Raw genomic sequence first — 24,923 nt, forward strand, 5'->3', positions numbered from 1 at the left:
TCTCCAGGGGATCTTCCTAAACCCAGAGACAGAACCCAGGTCTCCCACATTGCAGGTAGATTCTTTACCAGCTGAGCTATCAGGAAAGCCCCACCACAAAAAGGAAACAAAGAGTGTATGACGATTCCTAAAATAAATTAAATGTAGCATTGCCATATGGTCCAATGATTTCAATAACCTAAATAAACCTAAACAGGTACTTGCACACCGATGTTCATAGGCAGCGTATTCATAATAACCAAATGGTAGAAGCAACTCGAATGCCCATTGACAGATGAATGGATAAACAAAATGTGGTATGTGCAAAAATGGAAAATTATTCAGTCTTTAAGTAAGGAAATTCTAACACAGGCTACAAATGGAGGTCCTTTGCGAACATTATGCTAAGTGAAATAAGTCCAACACAAAAAGATGAGTAAGGTATGATTCCACCTATCTGAGGTACCCAGAATAGTTCAATATATACCAACAGAAGATAGAATGGTGTTATCAGAGACTGCTTCTATTTGGTATGACGGGAAAATTCTAGAAATGGATAGTGATGGTCGTTGCATACCAATGTAAATGTATTTAATGTCACTGAATTGCACACTCAAAAAGGATTAAAATGGTTATGTTTATGTGTTGTATATTTTACCACAATGAGAGGGGAAATAAAGCAATATTCATTTATTATGCATAATTCCTGAATCAGTCAAGAGAACATCAATGCTGCACATATAGCTTGTATCTAGTTGTATGTGGAAAAGGAGGCCTACCCTGCATGGTCACACAATTTCGAGGGGACATGGGCTAGTTAGTTCCTAATAGCTGTGCACTGCCCTTTTGCCCATTTGTTTCCACAAGAAACCCACTGGCTTTCCCCCCAAGCTTCCAAGGCTAGAAGTTACAGGAAAATCTCCCTTGCCACTTAAATTGTACCACGCACCTGAGGATTACTCGCTAATCACTGCAGACTATCTTCCAATGGACAAAGAAACAGAACTTATTTGAAACAGTGAACTCAGTCTAGAGAAGCCGTGTCACACAGGGAACCAGAGCTCAGCCTTACAGAAGGGACAGACTTTGAAGTGCAACTCTCCAAATGATTAGTTATGTGGCGTTGGGAAAGTCACTGTAAGTGAGCCTCAGTTTCCTCCTCTATAAAATGGAGACCTACTATGCCTAGGGCTTCCAAGCTGGCACAGTGGTAAAGAATTTGCCTGCCAGTGCAAGAGATGCAAGAGACAAGCGCACACGCCCATGTGAGCACACGCGCGTGCGTGCGCGCACACACACACACACACACGATGCTACCTCGTACTGTGGTGCTAAGGCCTAAATGAATAAATAAGTGTTTAGCAGAGTGTTGACAATAAAAAGAACATTCAATGAATACAATTTTCATAAAAGAGATTCATTATTGATGGTATCAAGAATAGGGGAATGAAGTCATATGTGTCACTGCTGCTGCAGCTAAGTCACTTCAGTCGTGTCCGACTCTGTGTGATCCCCATAGACGGCAGCCCACCAGGCTCCCCCGTCCCTGGGATTCTCCAGGCAAGAACATGGAATGGGTTGCCATTTCCTTCTCCAATGCATGAAAGTGAAAAGTGAAAGTGAAGTCACTCGGTCGTGTCCAACTCTTCGCAACTCCATGGACTGCAGCCTACCAGGCTTCTCCATGGGATTTTCCAGGCAAGAGTACTGGAGTGGGGTGCCATTGCCTTCTCCGATATGTGTCACTATGGGAGCTTAAATAAATCAGCTCTACAATCTGACTCTTGCACAGTCCAGCCAGTCAGGAGGAGCCTCAGGAGTGAGCAGGAACACCAGCAGGCTATTAAATGGGGATTTCCAGGGAGATGTGCAGTTCTTGAACAATCCTTTTTACTGTCCCTCTCATTCCCTAACTCATTCCTTAATCTGTGGATAGTTTCTGTCTCTGCTGATAGATTTATACTTTTTTCTCACATCTATTAGAAAGTGTACCCATTCGCGCTCAGTAAATGTCTTTAAATCTATGAATCCAAAAATGTTAGGATTATGTTAATATAATGCCGAGTAAACAGAAGGCCCATTAAGAAAGTTGTAGGATGAAGTCATTCTCATCAGTATGATGGTTTGGATGACCTTTGACCATACAATAATGGTTCTTCCATGATTTCCGTCCATCAGTCTAATTCTCATACTAATAGTGCTGACTTGGATTTATTAACTTTAATTATTTTCTCAATTTTAACTATTCAGGTGCATCCTCCCAAAACCTGGAGAGATTTATAGAAAGGTAAGTGGAAAAGGGAGGGATATAAGAAGTTGTTTTTAGGTTGGGTTTCTATTCTGAAAAATTAATAAAAAAAAAAAAACTCTCTGTTATTATCCAGTAGCCACTTATACTGAACATCCATAACTTGTTAGTCACTCTCCAAACACTGGGAAGTTTTCACTTCTTGGGCCAGTGACCACAGGATATGGTTAATTTACATGTATACTTTCAAAAGGGTCATAAAAATGTATACAAAGTGAGTAAAACTTAGGTCTGGCCCAAGTATCTGAAAAAGACAAAAAAAGACTGCTTCTTATTCCTGCTTTATGAATGAGAAAACAAGTTTTTGCTCATATTTGACTTAAAATTCATTAGCAAGGCCTGGGGTGTCCAGAATAGGAACCTTGAGAAATCCTTGATTTTTCAAAGTTGACTATGTCCACAGCTGTCATAATGTCCTACACATCTGGACATAAGTACCTCAGGAAACTGATCTGGATTTACTGATGACAAATATTGTGAAAGATGGTAGCGTGTCCCCCTACTGGAGACTTCAACCTACTCTAAATGTAGGTATGTATTTATGTGGTCTTTTCCTAATGGAGAAGTGAGTTAAAGATTATAGAGAAGAGGGGAAGTGGGAATGGAGACACTAGAATGAAAGAAAAATAGCAAAAAGTTACCCAGAGGATGGCCATTTGAAGATTCTTTCTCATATTGGTTGGTTCCAAAGCTAGGTTTCCAAGTGTTCGATATTCAACTTCCATCTATGGTTTCTCAGTTTATCTAGGAACCAGCTGTTGGATTATCCAGCCATTGTCATATATGCCATGATTGGAAATGATGTCTGCAGTGGGTGAGTTACTAAAAAATGTTTGGAAGGTTCTTTGAGTTTCCCCTCATCTCCACTCCATTATAGTAGCCTGCTTCCCTATCTTAACAAGTTCTGGACACATGTCGACTCAATAGAATCAACCTGTAAAGCTGAAAGACCCTCTGAAAAATATCTGATCCCATTAATTCTTTGCTCTGCTTCACAACAAATGGGTGTGTCATGATCAACTCTGAATTACATCACAAGAAATATGCTGCTGCTAGCCAAAAATCCAAGACTGAGAAGCGTGACTTTTGAAATAAAATAAAGCAAAATCACAGCTATCCCATAAGAACAGCTTCTTCACTCATCTTCTGATTTACTTACTCGTGTGGTTGAGATAGCACAGACTTAGAGCTTTGCAAAGAAACCTACACATGATTCACAGCCAATCCTATCTGTGCCCATGGCCCATAGTAAGAAAGTGGTTTTGGTAAACTGCTAATATCAGTAGTGATTTCAAAATGTTGAATGCCTTCGTTCCCCCACAACATTTTGGAAGGCTTCTCAAAGTCTGTGCATACCCCTAAGAATATGCCGCACATGTGAATGCCATCTGTCCTGTGATCATGGCCAAAAAGAAAAAAAAAAGGTGAGATCAGATCTAAAACAACTCCCCAGTAGCCACCCACCCATCATTTTGGAAAACAGAAAAGCAAAGCCAAGAGAGGGGGCATGACTTGTCCAATTAGTGACGGATGGCAGAGCTGGACTCCAACCCAAGGGGTACTAAAAGCAGGCCACCCTGCTCACTGCCCACCTTCTGCTTTTCTGTACTTCACTCACCAAGAGCTTTTTAAGCTTGTGCTAAAAACATGGTTGAATATTATGAAATTGTGTTTGCCCTCATGGAAACCTCCATGAGAGCCTCAGAACTCTTATGATGAAGGAGGTGGAGGCCTAATCAGTGAAGTGAGTTCAGGGCAGGAGATTCCATTCTGCAACCCAGAGATACTCATGTGCCCTGCCTTGGCAGCCCCTAGGCTGGTTTACCACTCTCCCCAGAATCCCAAGTCTGCCAAGGCTACATTCTGGGGACCCAAGTTAGCTCTGTGATGAGCCACCTGGTAGTCTCCAGTAAATAGCAAACACCCCCAAAACCTTCCATGAGCCAAGAGCCACACCACTCTCTGTATCATCGCATCCCCACAGCATCTCTAAGAGGCAAGGGCTATTGCTCCATTTTACAAATGAGGAAACCGTTTCAGCAAGGTTATTAAGAAACTTACTTCCATAGTTAGTGAGAAGCAAAGATGAGAGCCCAGCAAGGTTCTCTGGCTAAATTCTGTGTTCTTTCTACAGTCCATACTTGTCTCATTTGCTTTCTTTTATGCACGTGCTTTTAAAAGTATGTATTGACCACTTATGATGTGCCAAGCTCTGTGCCTGGCTCTAGGATACACTGGCAAAGAGGCCACCATCCCTGACCCCAAAGAGCTTATGAAAGGTAAAGCAATGAGCTTCAGCCCCCAGTCCCATCAAAGAACAGAAAAAACCTATGGTCAGATCAGCCAGTGCCCCTCCAATCTCTGGATGCTATCCCCCGGGAGGGGATAGAGAACAAGCCGGTTATACTGAGTAAAAAAACACCTGCAGAAAGACTTCTAGTGCAAAAGCCCCAAATCCCTGAAACTGCATGTTTTCAGCAGAAGCTGCACACGCAGAGGTCCCTCCAGCCTGGCCCTGCTCTTCCTTTTCCAAGGAGCTAAAGGGCAGGTAGACATCAGCCAGAGACCTGCGCCAGCCTTCTTCCCCCCGGGGGGTCTGGGCAAATAAACAGCAAGCATTTGGGTGAAAGAATGGAGTTGGCTGTGTGGGGTGTCCCCACGGTGCCCATTTTGCAACGTCCTGTGGAGGGGTTAGAAAAATAAAGACAGATGGCAACTATACCTCCCATCTGCCAGAACATCAAGGTGGAGGAGATTACCCCAAATGAGCAAAGTGATTTCATAAAAAGCTCAAGGCAGCAACACATTGCATAATAAGTTCGTCCTGAAAAACCTTTTAGGATATTTGCTTGACTTTTTTCTTTTCTTTTTTTTTTTTAATGATGATGATAGTTCTCTGCTTCTTTCTCTATTCTTTAAACTCTTGTAGGTAATAAGTACTTGTTAAATGAATGAAGGTCAGGATTGGAAAATAGCTTTTAGCATCAGGAATTCAAGAAAAAAAAGTAAAATAGACAAATTTAGCTTTGTCATTGTAACTCTACTTGATTTGGCTTAAACTAACCCAGCTTACTTGGGCTTTTGCTATCATCGCTTTCAAAAACTGCAGAATGTGAGTGATACAGAAAAAGTTCCTGGAAATAGGGCAAGTATGAGTGAACCACAGCAGCAGAGGCTTGGGTAGCAATAGGAGTGCTGAGAAATGAGAGTGGCCTCAAGAGCCTCAGTTCATGAAGGGTGACCACAAACCTTCCCCAATATCCCAACACGACATCCCTGAAAAGAATATCATAATTACTGGAAATGTGATAAATATATATAGAGAGAGAGACATAGATATACATATACATATATATAAGCACATAATACTAGCCACAGAAATGGATCTAATTCCATTTTTTAGAGTGGACCTAGAAATTATAAACTAAATATCTTTTACCTAATGGAGAGAGCCAAGGCCACCTACAGAGGTCATCTGTGTCGCCAGCTGCAAAGCATTTTTCTGCAGTGCCGTTGTTTCAGATGTCATCCAGGACAGCTGGTCAGCACTGCATTAAGAGGAAGCAGCCAAGGTGCTGATAGATAACAGACTCCAAGGAGTTCAGCTGCCAGAAAACAATCCATTCCATCCAATCAAGGGTAGAAAACCAATAGAGAAGGGAAGGGACAGAACTCCTGCTCAGAGGCATTTTCTCTCCCAGCCTCCTCAGTGGCAGTGTGGGTGGCCAAGGAGTTTCTCAACCAGCCAGGATGTTCCAGACCACATACTCTTTTAAGGGCCCCAGGACCTCTATGCATCAGGTAATGCGGGCCCAGTGAGTCCCCACCCCATTCCCCGTCTATGTCAAGAGGCCTTTTCAAAGAGTTGGGGTGGGAAGTCAATAATGTGGTTACAACTGGCGGGCCTGGAGAAAACGGCTGCCTCAATTTTCCAGGCAAGAATACTGGAGCAGGTTGCCACTCCCTACTGCAGGTATCTTCCTGACCCAGGGACTGAAACTGTCTCTGGCATCCCCTGTATTGGCAGGTAGATTCTTCATCACTAGCACCACCTGGGAAGCCCTCTCTTACCTGGATGTTTCAAAAGCACAAAACTAGCTGTGGGTGAAATCTGAACACTCAACCACAACAAGTCTCTGGGCTCTTGCTCTGATTCTGGGCAATGTTTTCTGCAGAGTCTGTTTGCCTTCTTCCTCGAGAAGGGGCACACCTGCCACCAACCAGGTGCAATCTGGCTGAAACACCTGCCAGGCTAATGAAATGATGTTGGCTGGCCCTGCATCCAAGTCATGAGGCTTATTTTGCATGATCGGGCACAATTCATTAGGATGAGGACAGAGTCTGAGCCACCCCAAAGGCAAGGCTCATCGTCTGTTCCAAGCCCAGCCCTGTGGTCCTGACATGTGACAGCATGTGCTGGGCACCATTTTGTCTTTCGTTATTTTCTTGGCATGAGCGTCATGTCTCTCAATCTGGTTTTCATACTTCTCCCCTAAGCTCTGTCCCCGCAACCCCTCACCTCTCCACGAGTGACTCGTGTGAGCTCACCAGTGGGTGAAGAAGGATGCAAACACCACGGTGGCAGGCAAACCCAGGATGGCAAAGTGGATCTGACATGGGCTCCAGAGCATCCTGGGGAAGTTTAAAGTTTCATCTCAGCCCAGTCAGCCTTTGACAACAGGTGGCGCTAGTGGTAAAGAATCCGCCTGCTGATGTAGGAGACCTGAGATGCTAGTTTGATTCCTGGGTTGGGAAGATCCCCTGGAGGAGAGCATGGCAACCCACTCCAGTATTCTTGCCTAGAGAATCCCATGGACAGAGGAGTCTGGTGGGCTACAGGCCATAGGGTCGCAAAGAGTGGGACACGGCTAAAGTGACTTAGCATGCCCACAAGGCCTGGGAGGTGTTTCCCAAACCACTGGAACTCTTTGATCACTAAAATGCTAGTACTCAGCTCAGTTCAGTCGCTCAGTCATGTCCGACTCTTCGCAACCCCATGAATTGCAACACGCCAGGCCTCCCTGTCCATCACCAACTCCCGGAGTTCACTCAGACTCACATCCATCGAGTCAGTGATGCCATCCAGCCATCTCATCCTCTGTTGTCCCCTTCTCCTCCTGCCTCCAATCCCTCCCAGCATCAGAGTCTTTTCCAATGAGTAAACGAGTACACAGATAAAAGTGGCATTGATAATTTTTCAGATACAGAGTCACAGGGACCTTGTATGGCATCCAGAAGAAGTGACCCACCATCTGCCACTCAGACCCTTCTGAACTTGCCCGAGCTTGCTATGCTCATGACAGGGTATACCTAGCAATGCACACATGTAAATTATCTAGGTGTACGTGATGTAGCAAAGATGACTGGAGACTGTTCCAGCAGAAGCATCATGGCTTCTATTCTGATTTCAAGCCATTTTGGTTAAGCTTGCTTATTTTGTGAGGTGCCCTTTCGTAAATGCAAATTAGCTGAGATTCTTTGTTTATCATCAGGGTTGTGTCTCTAACCAAAAAAGAATCATTAAAGAGGGAGTTTGGGAGACTTTCCTCCCTCTTAACTCATCTCGCTTTTAGGTGGTTGGAGAGGCTTACTCAGCGTAACTGCTCTGTGCCATACTGCTGTTGTATCAGCAGAAAAAACAAAACCTGAGATGCCAAGGCAAAAGTTAACAGGTGTGCATGCTAGCTTTACCACTGACAGAAGACAGGACACAGACCCCAACTTGCTTTGTTTAACCCCTGCTGTTGCACTCCAAACACACAGTGAAGGTAAACCCTGGTTACTCTGGGTGGATTCTCCTGGTCTGAACAAGCCCACGGGGCAGCCCGAATCCCCTCCACACACTGGGGTCCTTCTAGTGCTGTTGGACATCTGCAAATCAAGCCTTACCAGTCTTTTACCCCTAGTAGGTAGGCAACCTATTCTCAAATTCTTCTGAGTACTTTTTTTTGGTAGGTTACAGAGCCTTTTTGCTCATAAAACCATATAATTTTTCCCAAAGTAATAAAAACCATAAATATAGAATTTTATTCTACATGCTGGAGTTTTGTAAAATGGGCATCTTTTTCCCTTTCCTCCTATCTCTATCACAAAGTCCAAGGAACTCATTACCTAGTGTAGAAGCATATACACCGACTGCAACAAACGCCCCAAACATCAGGCTTGCTCCACCTTTTCCTCTGGATGGGGACATGACGCTTGTCACAACTGGCCCATGTGACCCTCACACGCATGCTCAGTCTGTCACCCTCGGGATAGCAACAATGCGAAAGGTCTATTTGGCCAAGTGAAATAAATAGAGCGGAAATGGCATAAGATGACAATGTTTTCTGCCCCTCCCATTAAAACTCAGTTTTCTTTCTTATTTTAGAAAGAATAAAATGATACAAGGACCCCTTTCATTTGGATTGTTTCTCTGATCACAAAATAACATCTGTTGTAAGAAGTTCAAATAATACAGGATTTAGGAAGGGAGAGTTATGCCAGAGTCACTCCCTACCAGCCCGCACAAGCCTGCTCTGAGCTAACCAATAGAGACAGCTTCCTGTATTTGCATCCAGATTTTTTTCTATTCAAATTCTAACTTACAGGCTGATTAATATTCATTGAAATGAAATATTATTATGCTTAGTGCTCTGCAATTTGTTCTTTTTGATCAACAATACTTTTCATCAGTCTTTCCCATGTTAATACATTTAGATTATTCTTTTAAAAAATTTTGTTTTATTGAGATGAAATTCACATATTGTAAAATTAACCATTTTAAAGTGAATGATTCAGTAGCATTGAGTACATTCAGAATGTGCCATATGCAACAATCACCTTTATCTAGATACTTCATTCCTTTGAATGGCTGCATGGGTGTACTATAATTTAGGTAGCCAGGCTTTTTAGTTATTCCAATTTTATTCTATTCCAAGAAATGCTGCAATATTTGTATGTACATTTTTGCACATTTGTGCAAACATTATTAAAGGACAATTTCCCAAAAGAGAAATGTCAATCAAGGTTAATAGTTAAGCCAACTTCAAATTTTGATACATTTTGAAAAATTCCTTCCAAAATGACAACACCGATATCCATTTAGGAGCAGGTCCCTTAAAAGTGACAATAATGAATACCCCCGGGACTTCTTTCTATTCCCTCTTCCCATGTCTCGTATGTCTGGTCCAACCTGTGAGTCAGGAACTTACTTTTTCTGGCTTAGAATCTGCATTTAACGCCCAAGGGTGGCAGTGAGAAAATACTTCAACCTGGGTAACTTCAAACAAAGGAAACATTCTCTCACAGCGCTGGAGGCTAAAAGTCCAAAATCAAGGTGTGGGAAGGGCCAGGTTCCTTTTGAAGTGTCTATGGAAAATCCTTCTTTGTCTTTTCATCCTTCTGGTGGCTCCCTGCAATCCTCAACATTCCTTGGCTTGTGGCAGCCTCACTCCAGTCTCCACTTCCAGCATCACATGGCTTTCTTCCCTACACGTGCGTCTCTCCTCTTCTTAAAAAGACCCTAATGATTGTATTTAAGGCTCATCCCAATCCAGTATGATCTCATATCAACTGATTATATCTGCAGAGACCCTGTTTTCAAATAAGGTCACAGTCTGAGGGATGCTATTCAATCCATAGACAGGATCATTAGGTAAATCTGAAATTTTAAGAACTTAGAGAACATGATTCCATTTAGATTAACAACAGGCAGTTTAAAGCCTAAAGAGTAGATGAAAATCAGAAAATTCTATTTTCTCTCCCAGGTTAATGCAGGTTAGTATCTTAAGTCAAATTTGATGTGTACTTAGGGCTTGTACAAAAATCAGTTGTGCAAAAATAATAGTAGGCTTAGATATTAAATCCAAAAAATGTTCTAGAATCCCTATTTGTACCTTGCCTTTTAAACATAACAAGAAAAAAAGATAGAAACAAAGAAAAGAAGGGAGATTTAAATGAAATTTTCAATGATTTATTTCTAGTATTTTTTACATTTCTTATCTTTGTTCTTTGCTCTTTTCCAAGACAAATGAAAATAAATCAACCAGCTTAAATTAAAAAATGTCTCATTGAAGCTAAAGATTTGCTACTTTTATTTTTTGTTGTTGTTGTTTATTTATTTATTTATTTATTTTTAATTTTATTATTATTTTTTTTTACTTTACAATATTATATTGGTTTTGCCATACATCAACATGCATCCACCACGGGTGTACACATGTTCCCCATCCTGAACCCCCCTCCAACCTCCCTCCCCATACCATCCCTCTGGGTCATCCCAGTGCACCAGCCCCAAGCTTCCTGTGTCCTGCATCCAACCTGGACTGACAATTTGTTTCTTATATGATATTATACATGTTTTAATGCCATTCTCCCAAATAATCCCCCGCCTCCCTCTCCCACAGAGTCCAAAAGCTGTTCTATACATCTGTGTCTCTTTTGCTGTCTCGCATACAGGGTTGTCATTACCATCTTTCTAAATTCCATATATATGTGTTAGTATACTGTATTGGTGTTTTTCTTTCTGGCTTACTTCACTCTGTGGAGCCTATTATACAGATTTGCTACTTTTAATTCACTTATGATTTACATGTTTGTCTTAAATTCTTTGATTTTAGGACCATGCTCTTATAACTACTTTCAATACTTTCATTTTCTGTTTTCACTAACTTTTATGGAACAAAAAGATAAAAATAAAATTTTAAATTTTAAATATCCTCTATAGAGCACAAGCACTACCACATAGAGAAAGGCAGTGATGAAAATTTGAATTGTCTGCTGACAGATATTGTTGCAGGGGTACAGTCTGGAATAGCAGTCTATCAGGAAATTCATGAAAGTTCACATTTAGTGCAGAAAGGAAGGATGTAGTGTGGACACATAATGTCACTTCATTTTGCAGTGAAAGTCTGTTTCCCTGACTATGATATATATGAAAAATTTCAAAGGCCAAGTTGCAGATCTCAAAGCGCCAAACAAATAATAAGCAGTACCAGACTTCTTTGATTCCATTAACTGTGTGCAATAGTCAGGATCAGTGACATTATACTGCAGGAACAAACAGCCCCTAAAATCTTAATAGCATAACACAATAAATATTTACTCACTCACACTACATTGTCCATCAAGGATCACCATGGAGCCCTGTTCCGGTACTCATTGGTGGAGCAGCTGCCTTCTAGAACATTGTTCAGGCCCATGGCAAAGAGAAAGAGTATCCTAGATACCCAAAAGAGACACAGATGTATGTTGGCTCTCATACAACCAAACATGACAAATGCCATTGCTGCTCACAACTCGTAGGCCAGACCTGTCAGTGGCCCTCCTAATCACAAGAGAGTCCTAAAGTCAGAAATATTTTGCAAATAAATAATCAGTGTGTGTGAGAGAGAGAGTGTGTGTGTGTCATGGGCAGGGAAGTGTATTTGCATGCATTTATCCTTATAACCTACTAAGATGTTTTCTGTTTCTTTTGCCAACAGGAATATTGATCCTCTCCCAGAAATGACCACTCCTGAGAAATTGTACTCCAAGGTCATGCAGACTCTGCAGTATCTAGATTCCCACCTGCCAAATGACAGTCATGTTATTTTATATGGCTTACCAGATGGAAGATTTCTCTGGGATCATTTGCATGACAGATATCATCCTCTTGGTATCAGAGATTCTTTTACTCTTTAACAATGTCAGTGTATTCATAATTCAAATATATGTAGCTCAACTATATAAGAATACACCTTAAATGTCACCAGAACCAATCAAGGAGAGAGTACCCAGGTATAGGATCTAAAGGTCAGTATCCAAAGGTGGCCAGAACCATATCAAAGTCAGACAGGGCAGACACAGTTAGTAAAGAATTTGGACAAATTGAAAGGTATGAGTTTAAATAAGGAAACTCCTTCGCTGAAGGTGAGATACAGAACACAGAACAAGCCAACGAAGTCCAAACAAGAGACAGAAAGGGGACAAGTAAGTCCAAGGGAAGGATTTCTCCAGACCTCAGTGGTGAGCGGCCCCTGGTGGCCGGAATTCTAATGGCTTCTGTGCACCCTGAATCTTCCCTGGTAGCTCAGCTGACAAAGAATCCACCTGCAATGCAGGAGACCCTGGTTCAATTCCTGGGTTAGGAAGATCTGCTGGATAAAGGACAGGCTACCCATTACAGTGTTCTTGGGATTCCCTGATGGTTCAGCTGGTAAAGAATCTGCCTGCAATGTGGGAGACCTGGGTTCAATCCCTGGGTTGGGAAGATCCCCTGGAGAAGGGAGAGGCTACCCACTCCAGTATTCTGGCCTGGAGAATTCCATGGGCTGTATAGTCCGTGGGGTCACAAAGAGTCAGACACAACTGAGCGACTTTCACTTTTACTTTCTGTGCACTCTAGTGACCAGTTGGGAGTTCTACAGAACACAGTCCTCCAGAAGCTTTGGTTCCTGCTTCTACATTCTTGGAGTTCTTGGCCCTGAAATGCTTTAAAGTTCCAGGAAATTTCTGATAGCATGTGTAGCATTCCAGATGCTGCTTTACAAAGATTGGGCAAGTAGTAGTAATTCACCTTGGGAAGAGCTGCCATTACTGATCCTTAAAACAATTCTGTAGGATAAATGTTTCTGTTCATTCCACTTGATTGATGAAAAAAACTAAGGCTCAGAAAGGTTGGGTAGCTTGCCAAATGTTGCACAGCTTATTGTATATGTAACCTGGGTGTAGCAGGGTTCTTTTTCTGTGTTTCAGGGAAGAATGTCCTTTCAAAAAATACTCATTGTATGCTATGTGCTGTTCAAGACACTGTGTAACCATCAGTGAACATTATAGTCAAAAATCTCAGCCAGCATAGGCTTAGGTTACAGTGGGATAAAGATTCCAAAAGTCAGAGAAGGCTGAGTGTTACTAGAGAAAATTAAACAAAGGGCAGATGGGAAGCGCTGGCCTCAGGCCTCTCAGAGAGGCATCTACAGGGAGAGGCCTGGGGACCATCATCTCAGCCCCATATCCACAGCACCTGTGCCAGTCTCTCATGGAAAGAGACTGTCCCTTCCCTGGTATTGCCAGGTCTGCCTCCTTAGACCAACCCTGGAGGTACAAGCAGTTTCTTGTGAGTCAGATGAGCAATTCAGAGGGGGGTGACCCGAAACTCCTTCCTTCGTGTCCTCCATAGTGGGTGGAGGCGAGAGCTTTCCCTTGCATCCGTAACATCCCTGTGTCTTTTCAGTCCTCTCATGTCCTCTTCCTGCTGCTGCTGCTAAGTTGCTTCAGTCGTGTCCGACTCTGTGCAACCCCATGCATGGCAGCCCACCAGGCTCCCCTGTCCCTGGGATTCTCCAGGCAAGAACACTGGAGTGGGTTGCCATTGCGTTCTCCATTGTGTGAAAGTGAAAAGTGAAAGTGAAAGTGAAGTCGAGTCAGACTCTTTGAGACCCCATGGACTGCAGCCTACCAGGCTCCTCCATCCATGGGATTTTCTAGGCAAGAGTACTGGAGTGGCTTGCCATTGCTTCTTCCTGCAGTTCTTGTTTAATCTAACCTCCCTACTACCTCCCTCAGCAAGTTCCACCCTTCCCCACACAAGAAAAGAGCAGAGACTCTTTAACCAGCTCTCAAAGGGCTCTGATCCCTTCACTGAGTTCCCCTTACTGGGGGACGATAGGAGATGTTTCTTCTTCAGTTATGAAATATACTATGAATGTTATTGTTGTCTAAGAAAACATAGTTTAGCCTTTCATAAGGAAAGCATGTTCCACCTGTTCACATGGCTTCGACCACACCCTGAAGAAATGATTGTGTGATTACACAGTGAACTTTACTCCATTCTGGGCTGCCCTGGACATGTGAAGGACAACCACTTGTGCTGAGAATATCTCTTTGAGCCATTGGGGATGAAAATTTCAGTTCCCCTAACAGATATTTTCAGATTCCGTGGTGGCACAGATGGTAAAGAATTCGCCTGCAATGCAGGAGACCTGGGTTTGATCCCTGGGTTCGGAAGATCCCCTGGAGGACGGCATGGCAAGCCACTCTAGTAGTCTTACCTGGAGAATCCCCATGGATAGAGGAGCCTGGTAGGCTACAGTCCACTGGGTTCCAAAGAGTCGAACATGATTGAGTGACTAAGCATGGCACAACAGATGTTTTCAGATTCCTAGATTTCACCCACACTAAGAAATGCTTAGAGAAGGGAACTTGGAGGCAGGGGAAATGTGCTCCCAATTTACTCTCTCACACTACTAGGGACTTGACTTTGGGTTTTCTGACTTCAAATCCCATTCCTTTTCCATGAACTGAAGTTAGACTGCATACATAAGTTTTTTCAGATATGCCATGCAATTCCCTTGACTCAACCATAGTATTTACAAATGACTCTACATAATTTGGAAGAGAGCAAGGAGAGGAAAAAGGTGATTGATCAGGAACTCAATCACTTGGAGGATTCTCTCAGCCAGTGGTTCTCATCCAGGGACTACCCACCCAACCCCACCATATCACACTTGGAGATACAGGGTGCTACTGGCATCCAAGGGTTAGAATCCAAGGATGTTCCTAAACATCTTACAGTGCACAGGACAGCCCCTCCACAACCATGACTGTCAACAGTACCAAGGCTGAGAAACCCAGCCCTAGGCTTTGTCTTATCCTCAAACAGCCTCCCTCCAGCCGCTGATCTAGACTAGCATTTCACAGCACTAAAGCAAAAGGTGGAACAAGTGTGTTCTATATAAACAACCCTAGTTTGGTGCATTGGGGTGGGGGAGGGGGATCCAATTAGGGAGAAAGTTGAAACCACCTAAAATGTCTAATGTTTTTCAGTTATTATTCATATCTTAAATTATCCCTGCTGTCTGGTTGCCATGGGAAATAAGTGTTGAATTCCTCAAGAAGCATCAGGGTCCTTCCTAGACAGACTGGGGAAGGAGGTGGGATTTACCCAGCATCCTCATTCCTCCTCTGGCAGGCTCCTAACTCACGTAAGACGACACGGTTGAGTAGGGGGCTGCTGCCTTCGCATTGTCTCCATTCTGTTTCTGCTCCACCTCCAATCTTTGGAGCACTATGACCTGGGAACCAGACTCAGGTGTTTGTCTATTGATTAAGATGAGATTCACCCTAACCTGGGCAAAGCAACCAAGCCCTGAGACTGACCCAGCATTAACCTGCTTCACTGCTGGTTCCTGTCTTGTGGGAACGAAGATCCAAAGATCTTAGACCAGACCCAGACACCCTAACCTTTAATAGGCAGAAATACCAGAGAGAAGGGAAACCAACCCATTACATCTCTCCTATTTATCTTCTAACTACAGTTAATATGCCCTTATCCCATCCACAGACCTACCTACTCACCTAAGAACTTCCTCTCCATCAACCTGATCCAATTAGACACAGAACCAGAATAGCCAGGAGATAGAGGGGAAGGAAAAGGGACTAGGAGATGATCCAGAAGGAGGATATGCCTTGTAGTCTCATCCTAACGTTTGCTGGGACCTCGGCAGTAGCATAGCAAGAAGAGGGGAGTAAGCTGGGACGCAGAAAGACTATGGATCGGCTTAGCCCCCACAGGGGAGACAGCAGATGACTTCTCCAGCATCCAGGAGCAGGATAAACTCCAGTCCCTGTGGATATCAGTGAAGTCCAGTCTTTCAGAGGAGGAAGATGGTGTAGAAATGTTTCTTGTGATCAGGCATGAGGTGCCACTTCCGGCAGGTTGAAGAGACTTCAGCCAACGGGCAGGGGAAAGACAGAGAGAGGCCACTGGGTGAGAGTCAGGGCCAAGCAGGCTGTCAGGGCCCCAGCCAAGCTCTCTAAGGTTTGTTACATGGCCCCAGTACCAACAAAGAAACAAGATGGCAGAGGAAAGGCTGGCACTCAGGGGCTGGGTCAGCAAGAGCCAAGGCCTCCCGGCAGTGGAGAGTTAAGGGTGGCGATGCAGGTTGGAGGTGTCAGTCATTGCAGCTGGGCTAGGCTGAGACAGGCAGGGACACACGCAGAAAAGAGGCAAATTGCAAAAGTACATGCACACACACACGCACGCACACACACAGACACACACACACACAGAGGGAAAGCAGACTCAGTGACGGAGAGCGGGATCTTGGAGAAAGATGGGAGCTGAGAGCTCCATGTGGAGTCCATAAAATAAAAGTGAAGACAAGAGCCAGTGGCTTGGGATTCATCTAAAATGTGAAAACGCAGACACCTTCGGAGCACAGAGAAGGCCCCGCATGTCACTGTGACTTTAATGGCGATAATAAGCCTGCAGTTTTCCAGTCCTGGGATTCACTCACCCACACAGAGACATAATATATTTTTCCCCTACGACAAGAAAATTGAATCTATCTTTCAGTCTAACTGATCTGAGGTATAAGTGAAAAATAAGACTGTGTTCTATCACCTTCAATCTTTCTCTTCGCTCCGAGATAGGCCCTATTATTTTCCTTTATTTTTTCGGGCGTGAGAGAAGTGTTAATGGATAAGACATCAGTCATTCACCCCTGAAATGCCGGAGAGCCTGGATTTTGTGTCCCAGCTGCAGCATGAAAGTTGAATTGCCTCTGGGGTGAAGTAGGGGAGGGAGCGGGTGGGGAGCAGGGGATATGGTGGAAGGGCCAGGGGTGGGAGGTGTGAAGAGAAAATAAATTATGCCCCCAGATTCTGGATCTAGAGGTGATATTTGGAAAGACTCTGCATGAGCTTGCTTTTGGTGCTTATCACTTTATTCTTATGTACTTCTTTAACTTGCTCCAAAAGCACCAAAAATAGAGCCTATCTATGAATGAGGGCTCATGTAAGAGAACTTGTGGGCCGTGAAGGGGTATAACATTAGCTGCTCCCATTCGATGGCTGCCCAAGCACTTGCGGAAACCTTCAGTTCACCAAACTATAAAATAGAGCATGATCAGACCTTCAGACACTCGATTGTCCTGTCATAATTGGAATATTTATTTAATTGGGTCAGACTTCAGTGTTTCATAGACACAAAAGGAGGATTTGGTCAACTACACCTTGCATGCTCCCTGGGCCCCATGTTTGATACCATTGCCGGGAGAAACACGCTGCTCTGCCAAGTCCTTCATTAGTGGTGTTCTGGTCCATATGGTGCCCTGTATCCCTCTCCCTGGAGTCCTGCCCTAGCCCATGACAAGAGCTCAAGATGGGAGTGAACTCCTTAGGGCTTCTCCCCAACTCTGGGTCTCAATGTCTAGGGAGCTCAGAAAGAAGGAAAACCTAGGCTTCCTCAAGAGCAATACCAAGTGCAAAACCCGGGAAGATCCCTGGGGACCCCAGCCTCCTTCAAGGGAGGCAGGATCACCCATCAGGGTCCCTCGTTGGCTGCTGTATCTCTGAGTGCGTGCCACAGGCCAGATCCCTCTGTTTTCCAGGCCAGCTCAACAAGGACGTGACCTACGCGCACTTCTACTCCTTCCTCAACTGTCTCCAGGTGAGCTCACACTGACTGCTTCCAAGGTCATGTCCCCACGACTCGCACCATTCTTCTGTATTCAAAGTGTCTTCCTGCTCTCAGGTCAGCCCCTGCCACGGCTGGATGTCTTCCAACAAGACGCTGCGGACTCTCACTTCAGAGGTAGGGCTGTTGTGGGTCCTTTGATCCCATCTTTGAGCATTCTCTCCCTGTGTTTGCTGCAGGACTTTCACTGGGGATGGGGTTTTGGCAGGGCAATGTCCTCCAAGGTGGTGAATTAAAAAAAAACAAATTCAAACTCTTGGATGCTTGAGGAGCCAAGAGAATGTGGGGTGCCCTGTCTCTCCACTCTGCCTCCCTGAGCCTGTCATCTTGCCAGTTTCTCTTTGTGTGCCTCTCTTGGATGCACATCACGCATGTACGCACACACAGAGAAGTCTGTGAAAGCTTGTCCTAGACATATTTGTAGAATCAGAGAAGTGAGCAAGGTTAGGTAGACACAGAGCTGGAAGTCTCCCAAGGCAAGGGAGGACCAGATGCCCCAGAGCCTTCCTTTCTTCTCTGAAAAAGGTTCCCACATTTCTTTCACAGATGGTAAATAATCTCTTTGTAAGGAATTTATTTAAAAGTTTTTACAAGGGAAATATGTTTCAATTTTTTAAAACTTTGGAATGTAAAACAATACAAAAAACATTAACAAAAATCACTCAAAATCTCACCACCCAAAATTAATATGTATGTCTTTCCAGTATTACTTTCATATTTTGGGGACTTTGCCTGCATAGTATCAGAACACATGTATTGTTTTATACCTTCTAATGTTCATAATTCTTCCTCTACATCGTTATTTTGTAATCATTTTAGAATACAGAGTGCATGAATATATCATGGTTTATATCATCCCTTGGTGTTGGATATATGAGTTGTTTCTAATTTTCCACTATGATGTATAGCATTGTGATGAACCTTTTTATATATAAAAATGTATGTCTTTGTGTGGCGTGTCTATTTTCTTAAGATAAATTCCTAGAAAATTATTAGGTCAAAGAGTACACCAGATCTGATCCATATCACCAAACCGTTCTCTAGAAAGGTTAAACAAATTGACATTCTCAATCACATATCCCATGGCAATACTCTTTATTATCACGATTGTTCATCTTTTCCTTGACAATACCATGGGGAGAAAATGGTATCTTATTACTTTAATTTGCACTGATTTGGTTCCTAATGAATTTTAACAGTTGGCCATTTGTGCATGAACAGAATTTAATATGCAGAGCTGCTCTCTGCTGATGACTTGCAGTGGGGGTGGGAGTGGGAACTATTGATTTCTTTATTCTGCCTGAATTATCTCCCTAAAGCCCAAGTCTAGGTTTCATGAAATTCTCCCTGTTTCCTTTGTATTCAGAGAGCAGAACAACTCTCCAAAACGCTGAAAAAAATTGCAACCAGCCAGAAATTTACAAACTTCGACCTTTTCTACTTAGATTTCGACTTCCAAGAAAGTAAGTTTTGCTTGGTTTAGGTATTGACACAAGACAAAAGCAGCAGCCACCATTTAGAGCCTGCCTGGGCAAGGTGTTTGTTTACAAGCAAACAGGCAGTAGCAGGGACACGGTCACTGTTGCCCATCCTGACACATTAATAGCTCTGAGTATTGGAAGAAATAAAGTATGATACTCTTTCTGGAAAGGTGGAAGCTTAGCATCGCTTCCTTATTTCACCATTATTTTAGAATCCCTGCAGCAATAGAGCCAGTGACCAGTCGGAAACGGCTCTGGGCTGGGAGCCAACAGGTCAGTGAAATCATCTTACTTATTCTTGACAGTTTAGTAATGCCCTGCTTATGAATGGGCTAAGGATGTGAGAGGCCTGAGGGATAAGCCCATGTCTCTTCTCATGGGCACTGGATTCCCTAAGGACTCAAAGCAAGGCAGATTCCCAGCCCCCTCACATGATGAAACAAATCAGAGTCTCCAAGGGAGGGACTTCAGATGCCTATGGTAAAATGGACAAACCATATGCCAGCTTTCGGGAAAAAACATTGCTGCTGCTTTTCTAGCACTCTCTCCAAACACTGGGGTCACTGATAAGCGGTCACAAGAAAGCAAGCATGATTACTGGATTTATCCTTTACATCTTGACTCTGAAAAATTATTATCTATTGACTTTAATCCTTCCAGTCCCATTTTCATTTCTAAGTAATTGTTATACAAGACAAAAGCCTCTGTTGTTTGACTGCCAGCTGAGATGATGCTAACGAAAAGCTTTGCAGTATGTGCAAAGGATGGACGATTTCTCATAAGGAGTTTATCATCTCTATCTCCCCACCCCCAGCTCCCCCAGCCCAAGCATCTGGGATGAAGCAGATGGCCATCATGAATTATCAAATGTTGCATTAGCTGACACGTTTTGCATTGTAGACTCTAGTACTTCAATTCTGAACATCTTTTCAACAAGACTGATCTCTCTTAACTAGATTTCCTGCCTAGGTGATACATATTTCCCTCATGGGGAGAGACATTTTGATAAATAACCTCTCATTAAAATGCAGAGTTAAAGCCTCATTAATGAATTCCTGGTGAAAACAAATGTACCACTAAGTAATCTTTGATCATCACCAACCCTGAATGTAGATAAAGTTTTTAAAAATATAATAATGCCTAGCTTTCACTAGAGACTTTCTCATTTCCACAGTGATCTCTAGCTCTGTCATTTGTTATCTTTGGGACTGTTGGAAATTCCCTGAACATTTTCAAACTCTCCTTTCCAGACCTGGAAACAGAGACACTGTATCTACACAACAAGTCTTTGTGATGATTGCATGAAATAATGTATAATCCTCCTAAATGCCATGCCTGGAACATAACCAGCACCTAGGAAAGAGCACCATTCTCTCATACCCTGGCCACTTAATACACAGTTCAGAATGAACAGGATCCATACAGCAAATGCAGAGCCCGAGGCCCCACTCCTAATTAGGACCTGCCTAATCAGAGTCTGTCTGCATCTGGACATAATCCACAGATGATCCATACACACATTAAAACTTAATCAGTGGGGATCCGATAATGCTCCAAGATTAAGAACTTAGTCACTTAATCATCATATTTTTACTAAGCCCTCCTATGTGCTGTACAGGTGCTGGGAATATAGTTAACAAAACAGAACAGTCCTTCTCTTCATGAAAGATAGAGAAAAGAGCTTCCTCCCAGACCCCATCCTTACCAGCATTCCACATGCTTGGAAGCAGAGGTTCCTTAGCACATTCTTATCCTCAGAGCAGCAATAAATGCAATTTAAAAGTTTCAGTTAAACTGAACATGCCACATCAACATGGTGATTGACCATCTTACTGAGAAACCTCCTAGGTATCTCTCCTTGTTTGTCAGTTCTCATCAGTAGTTCAAGGAATTTCCTGAAATTTTTGAATTTCCTGGTATTGAAGGGCCAGTTTTGGTACAGGGATTTCTTTGCCTTCTCCATATGAGGTTAGTCTCCACTAGAGAAGACGCAGTGGGAGGGAGAGGGGAGACAGAGGAAATGGTACCCTGGGATCTGCCTCTGAAAACATCTGATTCAGCATCCCACATTTAATAGCTACGTGCACTTCTGAAAGAGCTGGAATCTCTATCTACTTTTCAGGACGTCTGTGGTGACGTCTTCACCGATGCCCAGTGTTAGACTACTCCAAAAAGAATGCCTACCTTGAGACTAGCATTTTTACAGGGCAGGCAGAAGGCGCATCCACTCCCAGATCCATCTCCATGCATAGCCTCCAACACACACACTTAGTCGTGTCCAACTCTTTGTGACCCGGTGGACTGTAGCCCACCAGGCTCCTCTGTCCATGGAGTTTTCCAGGCAAGAATACTGGAATAGGTTTCCATGCCCTCCTCCAGGGGAATCTTCCCAATCTAGGGATCAAACTCACATCTCTTGTGTCTCCTGCCTTGGCAGGTAGTTTCTTTACCACTGCACCTCCTGGGAAACTCTATGGAGTCATTTACTAAATCTGCAGTCTCAGTAGTCACGTGAAAATCTCTGCTCTCATTGCTATACTGCATTTGAGCATCACAAATATTACTTTCATATGTAATTCACAATTTTACACCCTGAGGCAGAGCAAATGACTGTTGAGGGTCCCTGTCCCTCAAGGGTAGACATGAGACCTGTCTGTTCTCCACTCTGACAGCCTCAGTCCAGCTCCAAAAGATGATTGCTCACCTTAAAGACTTTTTCTGTCTCTCGCTGACTCATCCTCCAACTGGTTATGAGCTAAACAGAGGCAGTAATTTTTTTCTCCCTTCAGGAAATGCCAGCCTGAGCAGGTGATGTCCTTTTTCTTCATCTCTACCACACCTCCCAAATGGGGGAAGGAAAATGCCACTTGACTGACAAGGCCATTTTTTCACTGACACTTTAAATATTCCACCAGCTTCCCTCAGCTTCTAAGACAACTCAATTAGAATAAACCTGGTTCCCCCACGTGTGTTTGTAAAATGACCAATAGCCATGAAATCTGACCAGAACTCAGATTTTTCTTTAAGTATCTGCTAATATTGCTGTTCATCAAGGAGCTAGCAAATGTTCTATGAGTCTTCTCCTGTGATTTCTATTGCATCTCTGAAAAACTGGTTATTAGCAAAGTTTTGACTTTACCAATAAAGAAAATACAGTAGGTACCATATCCCAAGAGATCGTTCATGCTGATTCAAGAGCTTTAAATCAGCTGTTCCAAAGAAAAAAATGGAATTCGTATACCTATTTTTAATTATGGTCCCAGGTAGGAAGGAAACTGACCAATTTACCATGATACCCTGCTTGGACATCCCACGCCAAAATCAGTCAGGAAGAAATAGAGACTACTGTCTACAATTGTATTTATTCTAAAGAGCAAAATTTCACCCTGAGATAAACAAACTAAAAAGGATCATTCTATCTAACTCTGGTCATAACACAGGTGAAACCTTAAACTCTTGCCTGTGAGTTACTGACTCTTCCTGTAAGTGTTGTAATTCTGATGTCTACAGATATTTAGTGACTGGTAACCCTCAAAGATAGAATCATCATGTGAGAAAATGATCCTACATTATGAGATCAAGCCTCCAAGGGAGTAGAAGGAATGACCATTCCTTTTCATTTAAAAAACAGTCATTAATTCTGATGACTGAATTTGTTCCATGAAGTATAATATCCATCACCACTTCTCCCTTCCTCTAAGGGAAATAGTTTTTCATTTAGTAGTTAGTAATGCACATAAAATTCAAATCAAAATGGAAACAGTCTAGACTAACTTTAAGCTTGGTTAAGGCTAGCGTTTAATCACACTAGAGAAACATAGTTATAAGAAGTCTGGTATTTATAATATGGGGCTCTCAGTAAACATTTCTCTCCAGGAACACCATCTTGGCTTAAACTTATAGGCTCAAATTTGTTTCACTTATGGGCTCAAATTTGCTTTCCACTGTGGATTTTCCAGCTTTCTAGATTACTGTAATTCCTTTCCGAATGTTCTCTTAGCCAGTAAAGGCACAAGTTTAGATTGAATTTGTTGATGAACCTTCTCTGCAAACAAGGAGAGCCAGAAAATACTGTAAGGAACTTCATGCCCCTGCTGGATCAGAGGATGTGTGGATGGTCCAGGTCAGACCCATGCCTTGCTGTCCATCTTATTAATACATTCCTCATGTCTTATTCATCCAACTCTATAGCTTCTCATCAGGCTTTCTGAGGTCTTCATTGGGCTTGCTTTCCATTGTCTAACATGGACTGGGAATTACTTAACACTGGATAGAGATTCTTTCTCTCTTTCTTTTCTTTTTCACACTTGTTCAGCATAAGGGAAACCAAACTGAAAATAAAGGGAGAAGCAAGAGAAAGGGTGGAAAAGCTCATTGAGAACTTGGTTGAGGTGAGAGAGCACAAGTAGCATAGAAGCGAGGTCACCTCTCCTGGGATAGATAATCTGGGAGGCTGATGTCTTAACCTGGGCTGGACCTTTCTGCATCATTATTGATTTTTGTTTTAGAAACTCTTGGGACTGCAAGACAGGGATAAGGCTGATCATACAGAAGAGCAAAAAGTATGGAGTGGGCTCAGTAATGGGTGACACTGACTTTGAAGAAACCTTTCCAAATGCCTGGTGCTCCATTAAGGGTAATTGGTTGGATAGTCAGATTGACAGTGACTCAGAGAATCAGTGTAAAATTCTAAAGTAGAAAAACAGGACCCCCCAAAAAAGTGAGTAGGAAAGTGGCCCATCATCTCCTGGTCAATCAAAGGGGAGAAGGAACAGCCTGAGCCAAACACTGGGAGCTCACAGCAGGTAAGACAGATGAGCAGAGCTGGGCGGGAGCAGCACTATGCACCCAGGAGGCCAGCACAGCCCACAGGTGCTTCAGCTTCAGGGCCAGAGGTTAAGGTGCAGCAGCCGGAGTTTAACATGAAACAGAAAATCTGATTCCAAGGTCATGCCTGAAAAACAGAACAGCCAGGCAGACTGAAGCTGGAGCCAGGCAAGCTTGCCCAAGGCTCTGTCTTTCACAGGGTCCCTGTGGCCAACTGCAAGAAACTGTTGAGGTCTGCAAGCTGGTTCAGCAGAATAAGTCTTCATAAGGGTTAGTGTGGTTTCAGCATCATTGCAACTCTAAGCTTCCTATCAGAAGATCAGATATATGCTACTCCTTCAGAGAGATACATCATTTACCAGCATGAAGCAGTCTCCCTCAGGACCACATGTGGAGGACACAGTGGACAATGTCATTGATTTGAGTGTCACAACAAATGCAAAGGCCATTTTCCAATAGCTGTTTCTTCTAGAACACTCCAATAAAACCCAGTAAAACACAAAGTATAAGAGAGTGGCTCAGTGGTGGCCATTCAGGCAGGGAAAAAGCCAACAGGAACTGGTAATCCAGCGTAAGACTCCAAACCACCAGCAGGGATTGTCTCCTGTGCTGTGAGAAGGGCAGCAGTATTTGCAGCCCCTCTGGGGATGAGATGGCTGGATGGCATCACTGACTCGATGGACGTGAGTCTGAGTGAACTCCAGGAGTTGGTGATGGACAGGGAGGCCTGGCGTGCTGCGATTCATGGGGTCGCAAAGAGTCGGACATGACTGAGCGACTGATCTGATCTGATCTGATCTGGGGACAGGGATTGGACTGCAAGTATAAATGGCCTGGCGTGATATTAGAACTAATTACAAAAGCAGCATAGTATTGATTCAGCTCCAGG

General features: G+C 43.3%; 1 protein-coding gene across 3 annotated transcripts in view; it reads left to right on the top strand.

The window, feature by feature from the left end:
* Positions 1-24,923, top strand: part of AOAH (acyloxyacyl hydrolase) — a 186,186-nt gene that overhangs the window by 143,979 nt on the left and 17,284 nt on the right. For 2 of the 3 annotated variants that reach the window (XM_070787837.1, XM_019958765.2), the window contains exons 14-19: positions 2,230-2,266; positions 3,027-3,101; positions 11,752-11,924; positions 17,641-17,699; positions 17,784-17,843; positions 19,093-19,189. In XM_070787837.1, the coding sequence (XP_070643938.1) occupies positions 2,230-2,266; positions 3,027-3,101; positions 11,752-11,924; positions 17,641-17,699; positions 17,784-17,843; positions 19,093-19,189 (501 nt within the window). Of the gene's footprint in view, positions 1-2,229; positions 2,267-3,026; positions 3,102-11,751; positions 11,925-12,653; positions 16,826-17,640; positions 17,700-17,783; positions 17,844-19,092; positions 19,190-24,923 lie in introns of those variants that run through there. The other variant, XM_070787839.1, reaches the window with a different exon arrangement.

The sequence above is a fragment of the Bos indicus genome, chromosome 4, assembly GCF_029378745.1.
Source record: "Bos indicus isolate NIAB-ARS_2022 breed Sahiwal x Tharparkar chromosome 4, NIAB-ARS_B.indTharparkar_mat_pri_1.0, whole genome shotgun sequence".
NCBI lineage: Eukaryota > Metazoa > Chordata > Mammalia > Artiodactyla > Bovidae > Bos > Bos indicus.